The sequence below is a fragment of the Vipera ursinii genome (genome assembly GCF_947247035.1).
Source record: "Vipera ursinii genome assembly, chromosome: 6".
NCBI lineage: Eukaryota > Metazoa > Chordata > Lepidosauria > Squamata > Viperidae > Vipera > Vipera ursinii.
Genome location: NC_139515.1, coordinates 67,809,849 through 67,823,332, shown reverse-complemented (window position 1 = coordinate 67,823,332; position 13,484 = coordinate 67,809,849). Strand labels below are relative to the sequence as shown.

At 40.0% G+C, this 13,484-nt stretch overlaps 1 protein-coding gene across 1 annotated transcript in view; it reads left to right on the top strand.

Annotated features, from left to right (window-relative positions):
* CHST11 (carbohydrate sulfotransferase 11) overlaps positions 1-7,868 on the top strand; it is a 168,082-nt gene extending 160,214 nt beyond the window's left edge. The window contains exon 3 of the mRNA XM_083365704.1: positions 6,069-7,868. Within this exon, the coding sequence (XP_083221830.1) occupies positions 6,069-6,923 (855 nt within the window). The 3' untranslated portion in view covers positions 6,924-7,868. The remainder of the gene's footprint in view (positions 1-6,068) is intronic.
* Positions 7,869-13,484: the final 5,616 nt, after the last annotated feature.

Sequence of the window (13,484 nt, the reverse complement as noted above, 5' to 3'; positions counted from 1 at the left end):
GGCTAATTCTGCTCATTGCCAGGCTGAAGGTTGACTCAGCCTTCCATCCTTCCGAGGACAGTAAAATGAGGACCCAGATTGTTGGGGGCAATGTCCTGATATTGTAAAGCACCTATAGAGTGCTGTAAGCGGTATATAAATCTAAGTGCTATTGCTATTACTTTTTGTCCACTGGAGACAATGGCCATATCAAAAGGATTACACAAGAGAACCTCTGATGCTGAAATAATATATGGGATTATATTTTAACCATTAAGGGTTTTTTTGAAACTGAAATGAAAAATATACAAATCCATCTGGTCATTTGAAACACTGAATTGTGCACAAAATGTCTTGCAATTGCATTCTCTCTCCTCACAAGGAAATTATACAATGTATTGCTTCCCATGAAAGAACTTACCCAGAGGATGAGTGGACACATAGTGATGCTAGAGTAGGAACAATGGGATCACATTTGGGGTTCATAGACCAAAGGGCCTATCAGGATCACCTTATCTGATTGTCCCTTGAAGTCTAGCAGGGAGACAAAGAGAAGGATCTTGTGTGCACGTCCCCTGGCAAAGATGCCTTAGATCTGTTTGATTTCTGGTCTTGCTGGGAGCTTCTGTGGATGAGGTGGGACAGGATGCAAAGCCATCCAAAGTGGAATTAGCATCTTCAAATACATCAACAGAATGAAACAGTGAGGACCTGGCAGATGTTCAAACACGATGAAAAGATTATAATGCAAGGCAGACAAATGAAGTAGAATTACAGTAGGAGCAAATAACAAAAGGGAGGCAAAGTAAGAAGAAAGTAAAGAAAATATGTATGGTACATGCAAGAAACATGACAAAAACCCATTGAAGATAAAAATAGAAATTTATTTTAATTCAGAAAAAACTAGCGAGCAATGATTTACAGGAGTTTTAAACAAAGAATGTCTCCCTACTCTTTCAGATATGTCTTAGTTAAATGTGACATGAAATGACTTGCCTACAACTTTGATTTTTTTTAAAGTTAGTACATGGGGCAGTATTTTGGATTGGGACCCACAATACTTACCTCTATGATGTTCATAAAAATTGGGGCCACTTTGCTTTTTTTCTATCTCTAATTTCAGTGTAATGCTTAGTATTTGAGATTTATCAGATGGAGTGATGCATTCAAGGTAGCAAAAACAATCAGTTAAAAGGTAATAGAAAAGCTTATTACAGACAGGTGCACCCATGGGAGAAGCACCAAAAAAGTTAACTTGGTGGCCATGACTACACAATTAAAGCTTCATCCTTTTGTTAATTAATGTCATGCACATCAAAGAGGACAAGGCTTTGAACAGTGGTAGCTACCACCTTGATTTTTTTAAAAAAAATATTTTTATGGATGCTGCTGATTACATAAACAATCCCAATAATTGGGCAATTGACATCTCTGAACAAAAAATAAATCCACAGGTACAGTGAAAGGAAGTCGTGGTATAGGAAGATAATGTTCCTGAGCAATTTTGGGTCTCCAAAGTTTTGAAAAAGCCCTACCTATGCAATCTGCCCAGAGATGGTAGCAAGACATAAATGAAACTTTCAAACCAGTTTGGATCCATACACTGGAATAAAAAATATTTCTGTTCATCTTGTAGATTTGAAGTATCTTAAAATATGGGGGAAATCAAGGATTATCTTTTCTGATTTGTATATTTTCATGGGTTCTCAGACTGCTTTAGGTAAAAGCTGGCATGTGGTGAAGTTTTTGGAAACTGCTAAATAATTATCATACTGTTTCAATAAAGCCACACAGTAAGGTTCCATACAGATGGTCCTTGATTACAGCAGTTCATTTAGTGACCATTCGAAGTTACAACAGCACTGAAAAAAGTAACTTATGACCATTTCTCATACCTACGATTACAGCATCCTCACACTCACATGATCAAAATTTGGATATTTGGCAACTGACTCATATTTATGATGCTTGCAGTGTCCCGGGGTCATGTAATTGCCTATTGTGAGTTTCTGACAAGTAAAGTCAATGGGTAAGCAACATTCACTTAACAACCATTATTACTAACTTAACTGCAGTGATTCACTTAACAACTGTGGCAAGAAAGGTTATAAAATGGGACAAAATTCATTTAACAATTTCTTGCTTAGTAACAGAAATTTTGGTCTTTATTGTGGTCGTACGTCAAGGACTACCCGTACATGTATCACACCTGCCTTCTTCTTGCTACTGGTAGTGGATTATGTCATAAAAGTGCTGAGAAGAGACATCTGTCCCTAGCTATTAAAGATATTGAGAATGTTTATTTATGTATTTATCAGATCTATCTTGCAAAAAGGTGACTATGAGCGGCATACGGCCAGATTAAAAAGCAGCAAGCAGATAAAAAACAATTATTTTTAAACATTAGTTTCAAAATGCTTGCCAAAAACGCTTAAGCATATTGATGCACGTTCATATCTATCCATCTATCTTGCAAAAAGGTGACTCTGAGCGGCATACGGCAAGATTAAAAAACAGCAAGCCGATAAAAAAACAATTATTATTAAACATTAGTTTCAAAATGCTTTAAAAGTTAGCATTGTTGCAGTGCAGTTTCAATCAGCAGATCTGCTAAAAGTAATTTGCAATTAATTTGCAATTGCAAATTAAGGGTCTCTAGGTATGTCAGCATCCAAAAAAGAGGATAAGCTCCAATGTGACTCTTAATTTGTTGTCATTAAGACTTTGGATAAAAGCTCTATTAGGTCAGTTGTCTCATACACATATTAGGAATGCCAGTCACATATGGCAACAACAAGCTCAAGGTTACACAGACACCTCAGCAGGAACAAAATGTAAAACTGGAGGGTGAGGTGGGGCTACAAATCATGACAATATGATTCCAGGACCTTGATAGAATTTGCATGGCACTTTATTTTAAATGAAAACTTAACTTTCAGATCAAAGGAATAAAATAACACAATGCAAAGGAATAAAATAACACAACACAATGAGTATTAATTAAGGAAAAATAGGAAAGATATTGATTGCTATTGGTAATATATAATGGTTAAATTCCTGCTGCAATTAGACTTTGGTTGTGTAAATTATGAAGCCTATTAATGGTATGGGAATGTTTATGAATGTTTGCGCGTTCATTCATTCATGGCAAATCAGTGGAATTTTAAATAGTCCTCTTCAGATGAGGGAAGGAAGGAGGAAAAGGAAGGTAGGTTATAGTCAGCCCTTTAAGGTAGTCCAGATCAGAAAAGCAAAGTTATTTTCATTCTAAGATTATAGTGCTGTGACAGGATCTTGCAAGTTTGAGATGCTTTCTGAAATTACATTCCTGATATGGAATCAAATTTCTCTTATATGACCATCAGCTTGGTTGCAGCCTCAAAATTATTCTCACACTGTTATAGATAACTTTCCAATATAATGAAAAAATATGATGCACGTATACTAAAATGAAACTAGATGAGGAACTACAGTATATTTGGTAATGAACCATTCAGTAAAGCTACTTCCCTGTGGTGAAAGTTGTCATCCAGGAATCATCTATCAGCACAAGCCAATTTTTCAGTGGACTAATTTTCTCTATAGGTGAGATTGTTTTCATTATTTGGTATTAATTGCTCAGATAAATTAACTGAATGTTGAAAAAGCAAGAAGTTGTGCTTCAGCCATTAAAAAAATAACAAGGAAATGGGTAATATTAGACCTAATTTTACGTTTAAGGATAATGTGGATTTAGAGCAGTGATAATTTGAGTATTAAGAGTATGTCTGGAGAAAACAGAATAAACAGTAAGGCTTTTTATAGTTTGGAACATCCATGTGCTATATCCCAGTGTATTACAGGGTTGTTGTTTTTTGCTGCGATATCTTAACTAACTAAGCAACCTACCCAGAAAACTTGTAGTGTGTTTGTAGTGTGTCAAGGATTAGAGGAATAAAATAGGAAAAAAGAATGTATTCCTATCCTATAAAAGAAAATTGCTCCAATTTGGAACTACAAAAATCCTTAGTAAGTATATCCATAAGGGACGCGGTGGCTCAGTGGGTTAGGATGCTGAGCCTGTCGATCAGAAGGTCGGCAGTTTGGCGGGTCGAATCCCGAGTGCCGCGTAACAGAGTGAGCGCCTGTTACTCATCCCAGCTTCTGCCAACCTAGCAGTTCGAAAGCATGTAAAAATGCAAGTAGAAAAATAGGGACCACTACGGTGGGAAGGTAACAGCGTTCCATGTGCCTTTGGCGTCTAGTCATGCCGGCCACATGACCATGGAGACGTCCTCGGACAAGCGCTGGCTCTTCGGCTTTGAAACGGAGATGAGCACCGGCCCCTAGAGTTGGAAACGACTAGCACGCATGTGCGGGGGAACCTTTACCTTTACCTTAAGTATATCCATCTAGTAATAAAGAATATGATAAGCAAACAGTATGTTAAAAGCCAACTCGTGCTTGCCCTATTTGATGTGGGTCTCAGAAGCCAGCACTGAGAGAAAACAAAACAACTACTTCTGGGAAGCATATTTTAAAATTCCTTTGGTGCATTTCCACATATTTTATTTCACACGCCAAGGTCACTGCCAACCAGACAAAACAATTAATCTTAGGCTGAGATACATATCAACAGCAGAAGCACACATACTGTGCTCATTTTCAAAGGTGTTTGGAAAACAAGTGTCCTCCTCCTGTTCTCAGCAGCAAAGGTCACACCAAGTTTTGTTCTTCTTTCAAAATGAGTTTGACTAGACTTGCAGGAAGAAGTCTTTTTAGAATAAGGGAAAGATTTATTTTGCCTTGTTTCACAAAGGTAGACTGAAATATTTTTGGTACTAGGTTATACGACTGCATTGTCCTTAGGAGCCAATAAAACGTGTTTGCTTCCATCTGTAGCTTCACTTGTCATTATGGCTATAAGTGTCTCTGTAGGTTGGGCATGGCTAGGATAACAGCCACAATTATCCTATCTGCAAGAGGAACATCCATCCATAGAGACACTAGATTTCTGATTGTAGGATTTCTAGGGCAAACTTGTAGGAAAATCATTGTCATTCTTGCTTGAAAGCAAAAAATCTTCTTGGCAATTTTTGGAAAATATGGATTTTCTGCACTCATTAAGAAATACAATTATTGTAGGTAGAATGCTTTGAAAGGACATTAAGTTCTGGTAAATGCCATTTCACATTTCTGCAGAACCAGATACTCGGTACCCTTCTCTCCAATATGATATCTTAGCTATAACAGGGATAGCAACTTGATCTGACCAAAGAAGGGGTCTTTTACTTATAGTCTTTCATTATCCATCATCCTTCTTTACTGCCTGAGGCAGATTCCAATACATGTAGAATTAATCAAACCACAATTTCCATTACTTCCACATAGGTAAACAATGGTTTATTTATTAACTAGAGACTGGAAATGAGTCAGGATCTGATCCTAATTTGAAGCCCAGTATAAAATCTATTTCACAATTTGAAGGTGATGGGGAATTGTGCATTGATAAACCACAGATGCATCAAAATCCAGCACAGGGGAGAAAAAGGATGGAAAGAGAGCGTATTACATGCAAATTTGTCTGCTGTGTTCCTAGCTGGAGTGTAATGTAGCAACTGATAAAATGCTGTCGCCTTCAAAATGTTCTTTTAGAACAGAGGTACACAAAAGAACTGAACCCTTTTTCTTAGTAGAATTTCAAAAGGTGTACTGTAATGTATGATCTGTAGACTGCATTTAAAGAGTATGCCTATAAAGTACAAGATTCAGCATCATCCTTAAGTTGTAATGTTGGTTTTGCACATAGAAGACTGGGTAGGTGGCTCTTGAACAAGCCACTAGTTTTCAAGGAAAGTGCATTTTTAGTAACTATTTTATTTCAAAGTGGTAAAAGAAGTTTTGTGTGCCAATAAAACAGAAGAAGAATATGTATAGAAGAGAATTAGAAGTAGCTCTTCAATTTCTGCCTAGGATATCTTTGAGATCTGTAGTAGTGTAACACTTTGGTGGGCCTTAGCAACAAGGATAACAAAAGATATAAATAACAAGATGGAATAAGTCTTTCGAAACAGTACTAAATTGTCTTTATTTGTGTTTTATTTACATAGTTGGAATTATCCAGCACGGCAATCCTTCATCAAATCCGGAGGGATCAAGTGACAGATACATGCCGAGCCAACAGCATGTCCAGCAAGAAGCGTCGTGTGTTAACACCTAATGATCTCAAACATTTAGTGGTCGATGAAGATCATGAATTGATTTATTGCTATGTCCCCAAAGTGGCCTGTACCAACTGGAAAAGAGTCATGATGGTGTTGACTGGGAGAGGAAAATACACCGATCCAATGGAGATACCAGCAAATGAAGCACATGTCTCATCAAACTTGAAAACACTCAACCAGTACAGCATCCCAGAGATCAACCATCGCTTGAAAAACTACATGAAGTTTTTATTTGTCCGTGAGCCTTTTGAGAGACTGGTGTCAGCCTACAGAAACAAATTTACCCAAAAATATAACACCTCCTTTCACAAGAGATATGGTACCAAAATTGTGAAGCGCCAAAGGAAAAATGCAACACAGGAGGCTCTGCATAAAGGTGATGATGTAAAATTTGAAGAGTTTGTGGCTTACCTCATAGACCCGCAAACTCAAAGAGAGGAGCCCTTCAACGAACACTGGCAAACTGTCTTTTCTCTGTGCCATCCTTGTCACATCCATTATGACCTCATAGGGAAGTATGAGACTCTTGAGGAGGATTCCAACTACATTCTTCAACTAGCAGGAGTAGGAAACTATCTCAAGTTCCCCACTTATGCAAAGTCTACAAGAACTACTGATGAAATGACTACAGAGTTCTTCCAGAACATCAGTTCAGAGCACCAAACACAGCTGTATGAAGTCTACAAACTTGATTTTTTAATGTTCAATTACTCAGTGCCAAGCTACCTGAAACTGGAATGAAATGTTGATAACCAGAGAAAGAAAGAAAGCTGTTTAATTTAAAATGTTTATTTGTCATAATTATGTATGAAGAATTGGATATTTTGTAAGTTAATATTTTTTTTCTCTCTTTTGTTAGTAATGCTGCGAGCAGCATAGTTGGAAATTTATTATTTAAATGGTTGGTAAGAAAGGAGAGCCCTGTTTGCAGGGCAAGAAAATTGCAGTGACAATAGCTCTAGATGTGACAAGTAAGTGCTACACTGTTTTGGGGGGGGTGGAAATGTTCCTTTTGCCCTGATTTATTTTTTTAATTCTTTTTTTTTTTGCATTCTTAATAAATCCGAGCCTTTAGGTTATTTATGCTTACAGAATAGATTCCTCATTAAAAGCTGAAATGCAATGCTGTTTAGGCAAAAAAAAAGAAAAGAAAGAAAAGTTTCTTGTGTTCTTATTGCTGAGAGTTTTCCTCTGCCATAATATTATTTTATTATGGGGTGGGGAGGATAAATGTGCTCATAAAATTGGAAATGTTGCAATGGGCAGTAAGGCTCAAGGGCTACAATTGATTTATGGATTTGGGCACCTCCTTATTCTCTGCTTTGCAAGACATATAAAGATACGTGCATTTTGTCTCAGAGGTCTCCAACCTTTCTCAATTGGCGGATTGAAGGGAAAGGGAGGAGGAAGCATCTTATGCGCATGCACGCACACACAAATGGAGCCGCGAGCATGCACGATGCAAAGGGGCAGTGCTACCGTGCACATGACACTAGCAACGCCCCGTTTTCACCATGCAGTGCCCCATTTTTGCCGTGCAGTGCCCAATTTTCGTAGTGGCGGCCCACAGGTTGGGGACCTCTGATTTAGACCATTAAAATGTCATACATTTGTGCATTCCCAATACCAATAGGAGAAGGAAGGAAATGTTCTGGAATGTGATGGAATGACTCAGTCTCTTGTCCCTTAAAGGAGACAACCAAGTCAGAGACTATTGAGAGTTACCTGTAACTCCCAGGTACCTTTAGAGCAGAGGTGTCAAACTCAATTTCATTGAGGGCCGCATCAGCATTGCGGTTGCCCTCGGGGCCGGGTGGGTATGGCCAGGGTGGGCGTGGCCTACTGGGTGGGCGTGGCTAGAGTGTGTATGGCCTACTGGGTGGGCATGGCCAGCTCTACATCGTTTGCATCAAGGGTGCCTATGGGGGCCTGGGCAGGAGTGGGACAGATCTGAGGGTCTCTGGCAGAAGGAGGGTCTCTGGGCCAGGGCCAAAGCAGTGAGGGCCATTCCCTCACTGTTTCCAGGATGGCTTCACGGGCCACATGAAACCACTTCGCGGGCCGGATCTGGCCCCCAGGCCTTGTGTTTGACATGTCTGCTTTAGAGGAAATCTAAAGTCCAATAGGAAATTCATCTGATTAAATTATCATATGCGAGGCTTCATCCAATCATCAAACACAAACTTTTTAGAGACAGAAGGTTCTTAAGGATCCAATTGACTGTTTGGACATAAAAAAATACTGCAGTGTTTTTTTCCTATGAATGAGACTTAGGATTTTTCTTCAGAGAATCTGAGACAGGCCAGAATACCAAAGAATATTGGGTATTTTCCTATTCAGTTAAGCACAATCACTTCCTTTGCTCCATAATATATCTGAGCAATAGAACGAGATGGTACTTATACAGGATTTCTCAGATCTATACACTGCTGTTTGCATCTGTCATTCCCCAGCTTGGGTCTTTGGAGAAGATCAATCCACAAAAGGGGAAAGGGAAAGAATGGGCCCCTTACATCCCACAGATTTTAAATGACACCACAACGCTAAATTTCATATCACAGCAAAGAATAATCTGCAATTGACGGGTGGCATTCTTGAAAAAGTCTGTATTGTGTTCTGAGTTACAGCAAAATTTAAAAAGATTCATTGCATAGGTGCAATATTAAATAATACCTAACCTTCTTTTATGTGGGTATCATTTAAGAATAATGGAAGAAAAAAAATCCTGCAGTAATGCAATCTTATCTCAGTTCCAGATCTCAACAATAATTAATTGTAAAGAAAGTGATATTATGATGTTATCTTTTAACATTGGGAAGAAGAAATTCTGATTTTCACATATAAGTATGTACACGTATACACACACACACACACACACAAAGTCTGTGACTGAATGAAATGTGACTATATGGTATAGAGAGAAGTATATTCAAACTTCTACCAAGCTGGTCATGTTAAAATTATTTATGCATTCCTACTTGATTTCAAGATGTATAATAATGATGATTTTTTTATAAATAGCTGTAGTAATAACATTATTTAGGATCCCAGTTCTCTTAAATAGTTTATTAGTGTGCTGTCCCTCTCTCTCACACACACATGTAACCTTGGTTTAGTAGGTTTATTAATATTCTCCCACAACTCCTTTCATCAAAACCTCAGAACTGTCCCAATTATGTCAAGCCACAAGCAGACCAATGCTAGTCCACAGAGCAATGGCCAATGAGTCCACAAAGCACTTGAAAGCTTCCCAATCAAAATAAACCCACAAGGCAAAATTAAATCCACAGTACAAGAGGGTTCACACAGCAAGAAAATTCCAGAGTTCACAAGGCATGATCCAAGGCAAGGCAAGGTGTCAATCCAAAGCAAGGCAAGAATTACAACAACCAGAAAACACACAGCTAGGAAATGAACATGATATTCCCACTATCGCTTCCAGCTTCTGGTACAGCCCATCAAGAAAGGCAAGGCTTTTTCCTCATGAGTAGTCTGGCTGACCTTCTCTCCCCTAGGTGTACTTGGATCAGGTGCAGAAGGCAGTTCCTCTTCCTCATCACTGACCAGCTGCAGCTGCATACTTTCCCCACCTGAAGCCTCAGGGCTGTTCTTGCTGCAGCTGTGCTTCAGCCAAATCCCTCTCAGACAGCTGCTCGGAGCCATTAACCAACTCCCGTCCAGACATGCCTGGAACTGGTTCATCTTCCTCCGAGCTGACATCTGGAGAGGTATCTGGGGAAGTGTGTGTGGGGGGGAGTCATCACAGACTGAACAAATGATTGTAATCAATTGACTGAAAGGTGCTCCCAATTAATTAGCTAGAAACATTTTAAACTTGATAATTTTAAATAAAGGTTCCTCTCTAAACATAGATGGCAAGCATCTTAGGAAAAATTACTTTTTCTTTCTGTGCTTTTAAGCAGTGCCTACATGCATTGTCTAAAACATTTGAAGAATTATTTTGCTTCAGAACTATTGATTTATATGCAAATAAATAAAAATTTAATCAGTGAATTAAAAGCATGGGTAATAAACTGAGTGTCAAGCCCCATGGGCTCGACATTGACAGGAGGGGGGGGAGAGATGACGATACCTGGGAGGAGGCCAGTGACATCACTGAATGGCTGAGCGGCTCATTGGCTGGGCCGCCAGACAGCTATTTGGCACGGGAAGGCCTTAGGGAGGAGAACAGCGGCAAGGACAACCGCCGGGAGGAAGCCAGTGGGGAGGTATTAGGGAGGAGGCCAGCAGAGGCCAGTGGCAAGGACAATGCCCGGGAAGAAGCCAGGGGCAGCCTTACTTGAACTATTACCAAACGCAGAGCCGCTAAACAGCTGAGCAGCTGCGCGTCCAATGCACAGCTGATGCGTCACCCAGCAGTGTCTACCGAACAGCTGAACAGAGAAGAGAGCCAGAGGCCTGCATCGCTGTTCTTAGCACTAGCCATCGGATGCTGGTTAGGTGTGTGTGTGGTGGGGGTGCAGCTGGTGGGGAGGAATGTATGTAAGGTGCTGGGAGGAAACGACTCCCAGCGCTAACTTTGTTTGCTGTGATTAAATGCTTGTCAGACCATTCCGGTTTTTTGCCAGCCACCTTGACGTCTACCACTTGTTTTCTGTGGGAACCAGGGCTTGGTAAGGATACTGATACTGAGATTGATTTAATTGGAGGATAACCCTAATATTATTATTAACATGTACATCAACATATCCCAAATGATTACAGTAATGGTTTTGAAAATCCAGCTTAGCTTCCTGATCTAAATATGAATATTTTGCATTTGTAGTATTTATGTGGAGGATGAGACTGAACTATACATAAAACCATAGTAAAGGTAAAGGTTCCCCCGCACATGCGTGCTAGTCGTTTCCAACTCTAGTGGCCAGTGCTCATCTCCGTTTCAAAACCAAAGACGTCTCCGTGGTCATGTGGCCGGCATGACTAGACACCAAAGGTGCACAGAAGGCTGTTACCTTCCCACCATAGTGGTCCCTATTTTTCTACTTGCATTTTTACGTGCTTTCGAACTGCTAGGTTGGCAGAAGTTGGGATGAGTAACAGGCGCTCACTCTGTTACGCAGCACTCGGGATTCGACCCGCCAAACTGCCGACCTTCTGATCGACAAGCTCAGCGTCCTAACCCACTGAGCCACCACGTCCCTTCACATAAAACCATACCTTAGTGGATTTCAGAAATACAACTCTTACCAGATTCTGTTGTGTTTTTAGCAAACTTAAAAATCTGTGGCAAATATATAAAGCTGTGATTGCCTTTGCTATTTTTTGGAGACAAGAATCCAGGTATTTCTATGGCAAAAAGTATTAAACACATTCCTTTTACAGTGACATTATTCCAGTGCAGATTGGAAGCTTGCTCTTATTTCACAGGTAACTTTACTCAAGTGCAGCACAGTCATTTGTCTTGTCCAAGACATCTTCTTACTTGAAACAGGATGGCCCATAAATTTCTGCAATAACCCAAAGGCTTTGGTAGAATGGCTTGTCCATTCATATGGTCACTTACTGGATCACAGTGTGATATGACATGATTTTAATGCCAATCCGACTGGAGAAATTTTAGTCTGTAAGAAAGCATGGAAATTACTCCTGTATATTAATCTATATAACACTGACTTTAATTTTGGACTGTAATCCTTCATCCATATGGTTCACTGAAATGTACTATAAATTACTCATTATAGCTGATAGTGCTTTGAAAAATGATTGGGAAGAAGTGCTTCATGAAGGTACAGCATTTTTGCTATTCTTTAAAGTAGCCTGACATTTTTCAGACTTCCAGGCCTAGCTCACGCAAAAGTTTGAAAAAGGTCCAATGGCTTTAATGAATAACATCCAAAAATTGCAGCCATCACCAATAGTTGGGAGAGCAACCTAGGGTTGTACTAACCTTATCAGCTCAGACAAATGTTCAGTTTCAATTTTGTTGGTAAAAGGAACTGGGACTCGAAAAGCTGCACAATTAGCATGAGGATTTGAGATGTTTGTTTCAGCAGCTGACCAGCAGGTCAAAAAGCTCAGCATTTTTGAAAGAGGAAAAAGATTCAAACACTGAGTGTAAAACTGCAGGAGCAGAGGGAGAGGGATCTGGTGACAGTTTTGAAACTGAAGACAGAGGTGAAGTGACCTGGGCAGCAGGCCTGCAGCAGTTCATTCATTCACTGGCTTGTGGAAAGTGTTTATCACCCCCTTCTCATATCACCTTCCCAAAAGTAAGCAGGTGAAGGGGTGTAATAGCAAGGAGGAGCAACCAGCTGCCAGCAGGTAATGTCCATGACTTTCACACACACCTGATTGTGTAAGCTGTAGGTGTTCTGTTCAAAATAAACAAACTTAGCATTCTTTGGGGCAATGCCAAATCTGCTAGCATATCTTCCATAATTCTTTGAAGCTGCAGTGATTGATCCACCATCCCATGTAGGACAATCTTATAAAGAAGAGGTATTGTGGACTGCAGTGTCAACAACAAATTGAAGTAATTCTCATTATGAACCACTATCGTGAATGCTGTCTGAGAACTGATATTGAATGAATGAATGAATGAACCTTTATTGTCAAAGTACAACCATGTATACATTGAGATTGGCTGAGCCTCCCTTCGTGCCCCCACCCCCAACTCACAGTGACACAAACCCTCCATCTTATTACACCATGTGAGCTAATTGCACAACACACCGGCCTCGCGAGTCAATCATACATAAAGTTTATAAAATTATTTCCCGTTCAAAAGCCTAACAGCCCATGGATAAAAGCTGTTCTTCAGCCTGTTGGTATGGCTGGCTATACTCCTATAGTAACACCAGCTGCCTGCAATTATTGCAGGTTCGCATCCCACCAGGCTCAAGGTTGACTCAGCCTTCCATCCTTCCGAGGTAGGTAAAATGAGGACCCAGATTGTTGGGGGCAATTAAGCTGACTTTGTAATAATGCCGCTTGGGGTGTGTGTGAAAGCCCTAACAAGCAGGCATATACATAGAATGAAGGCTACTGCTAAGCTTGTAAGCTGCCCTGAGTCTTCGGAGAAGGGCGGGATATAAATGGAATTAAAATAAAATAAATAAATAAATCTCCTACCCGATGGTAGGAGAGTCCAGGGTGTGAGTCATCCCTGAGAATCTTCCTCACTCTTCCAAGGCAACGAGCCTCGCGATGTCATCCAGTGGTGTCAGGGCACAGCCCACAATGTCTTGTGCTGTGCTCACCACCCTCTGTAATGCTTTCCTATCCGCGGCTGTCAGATCAGCATACCAAACCACAATACAGTACGAGACGACGCTCTCTATA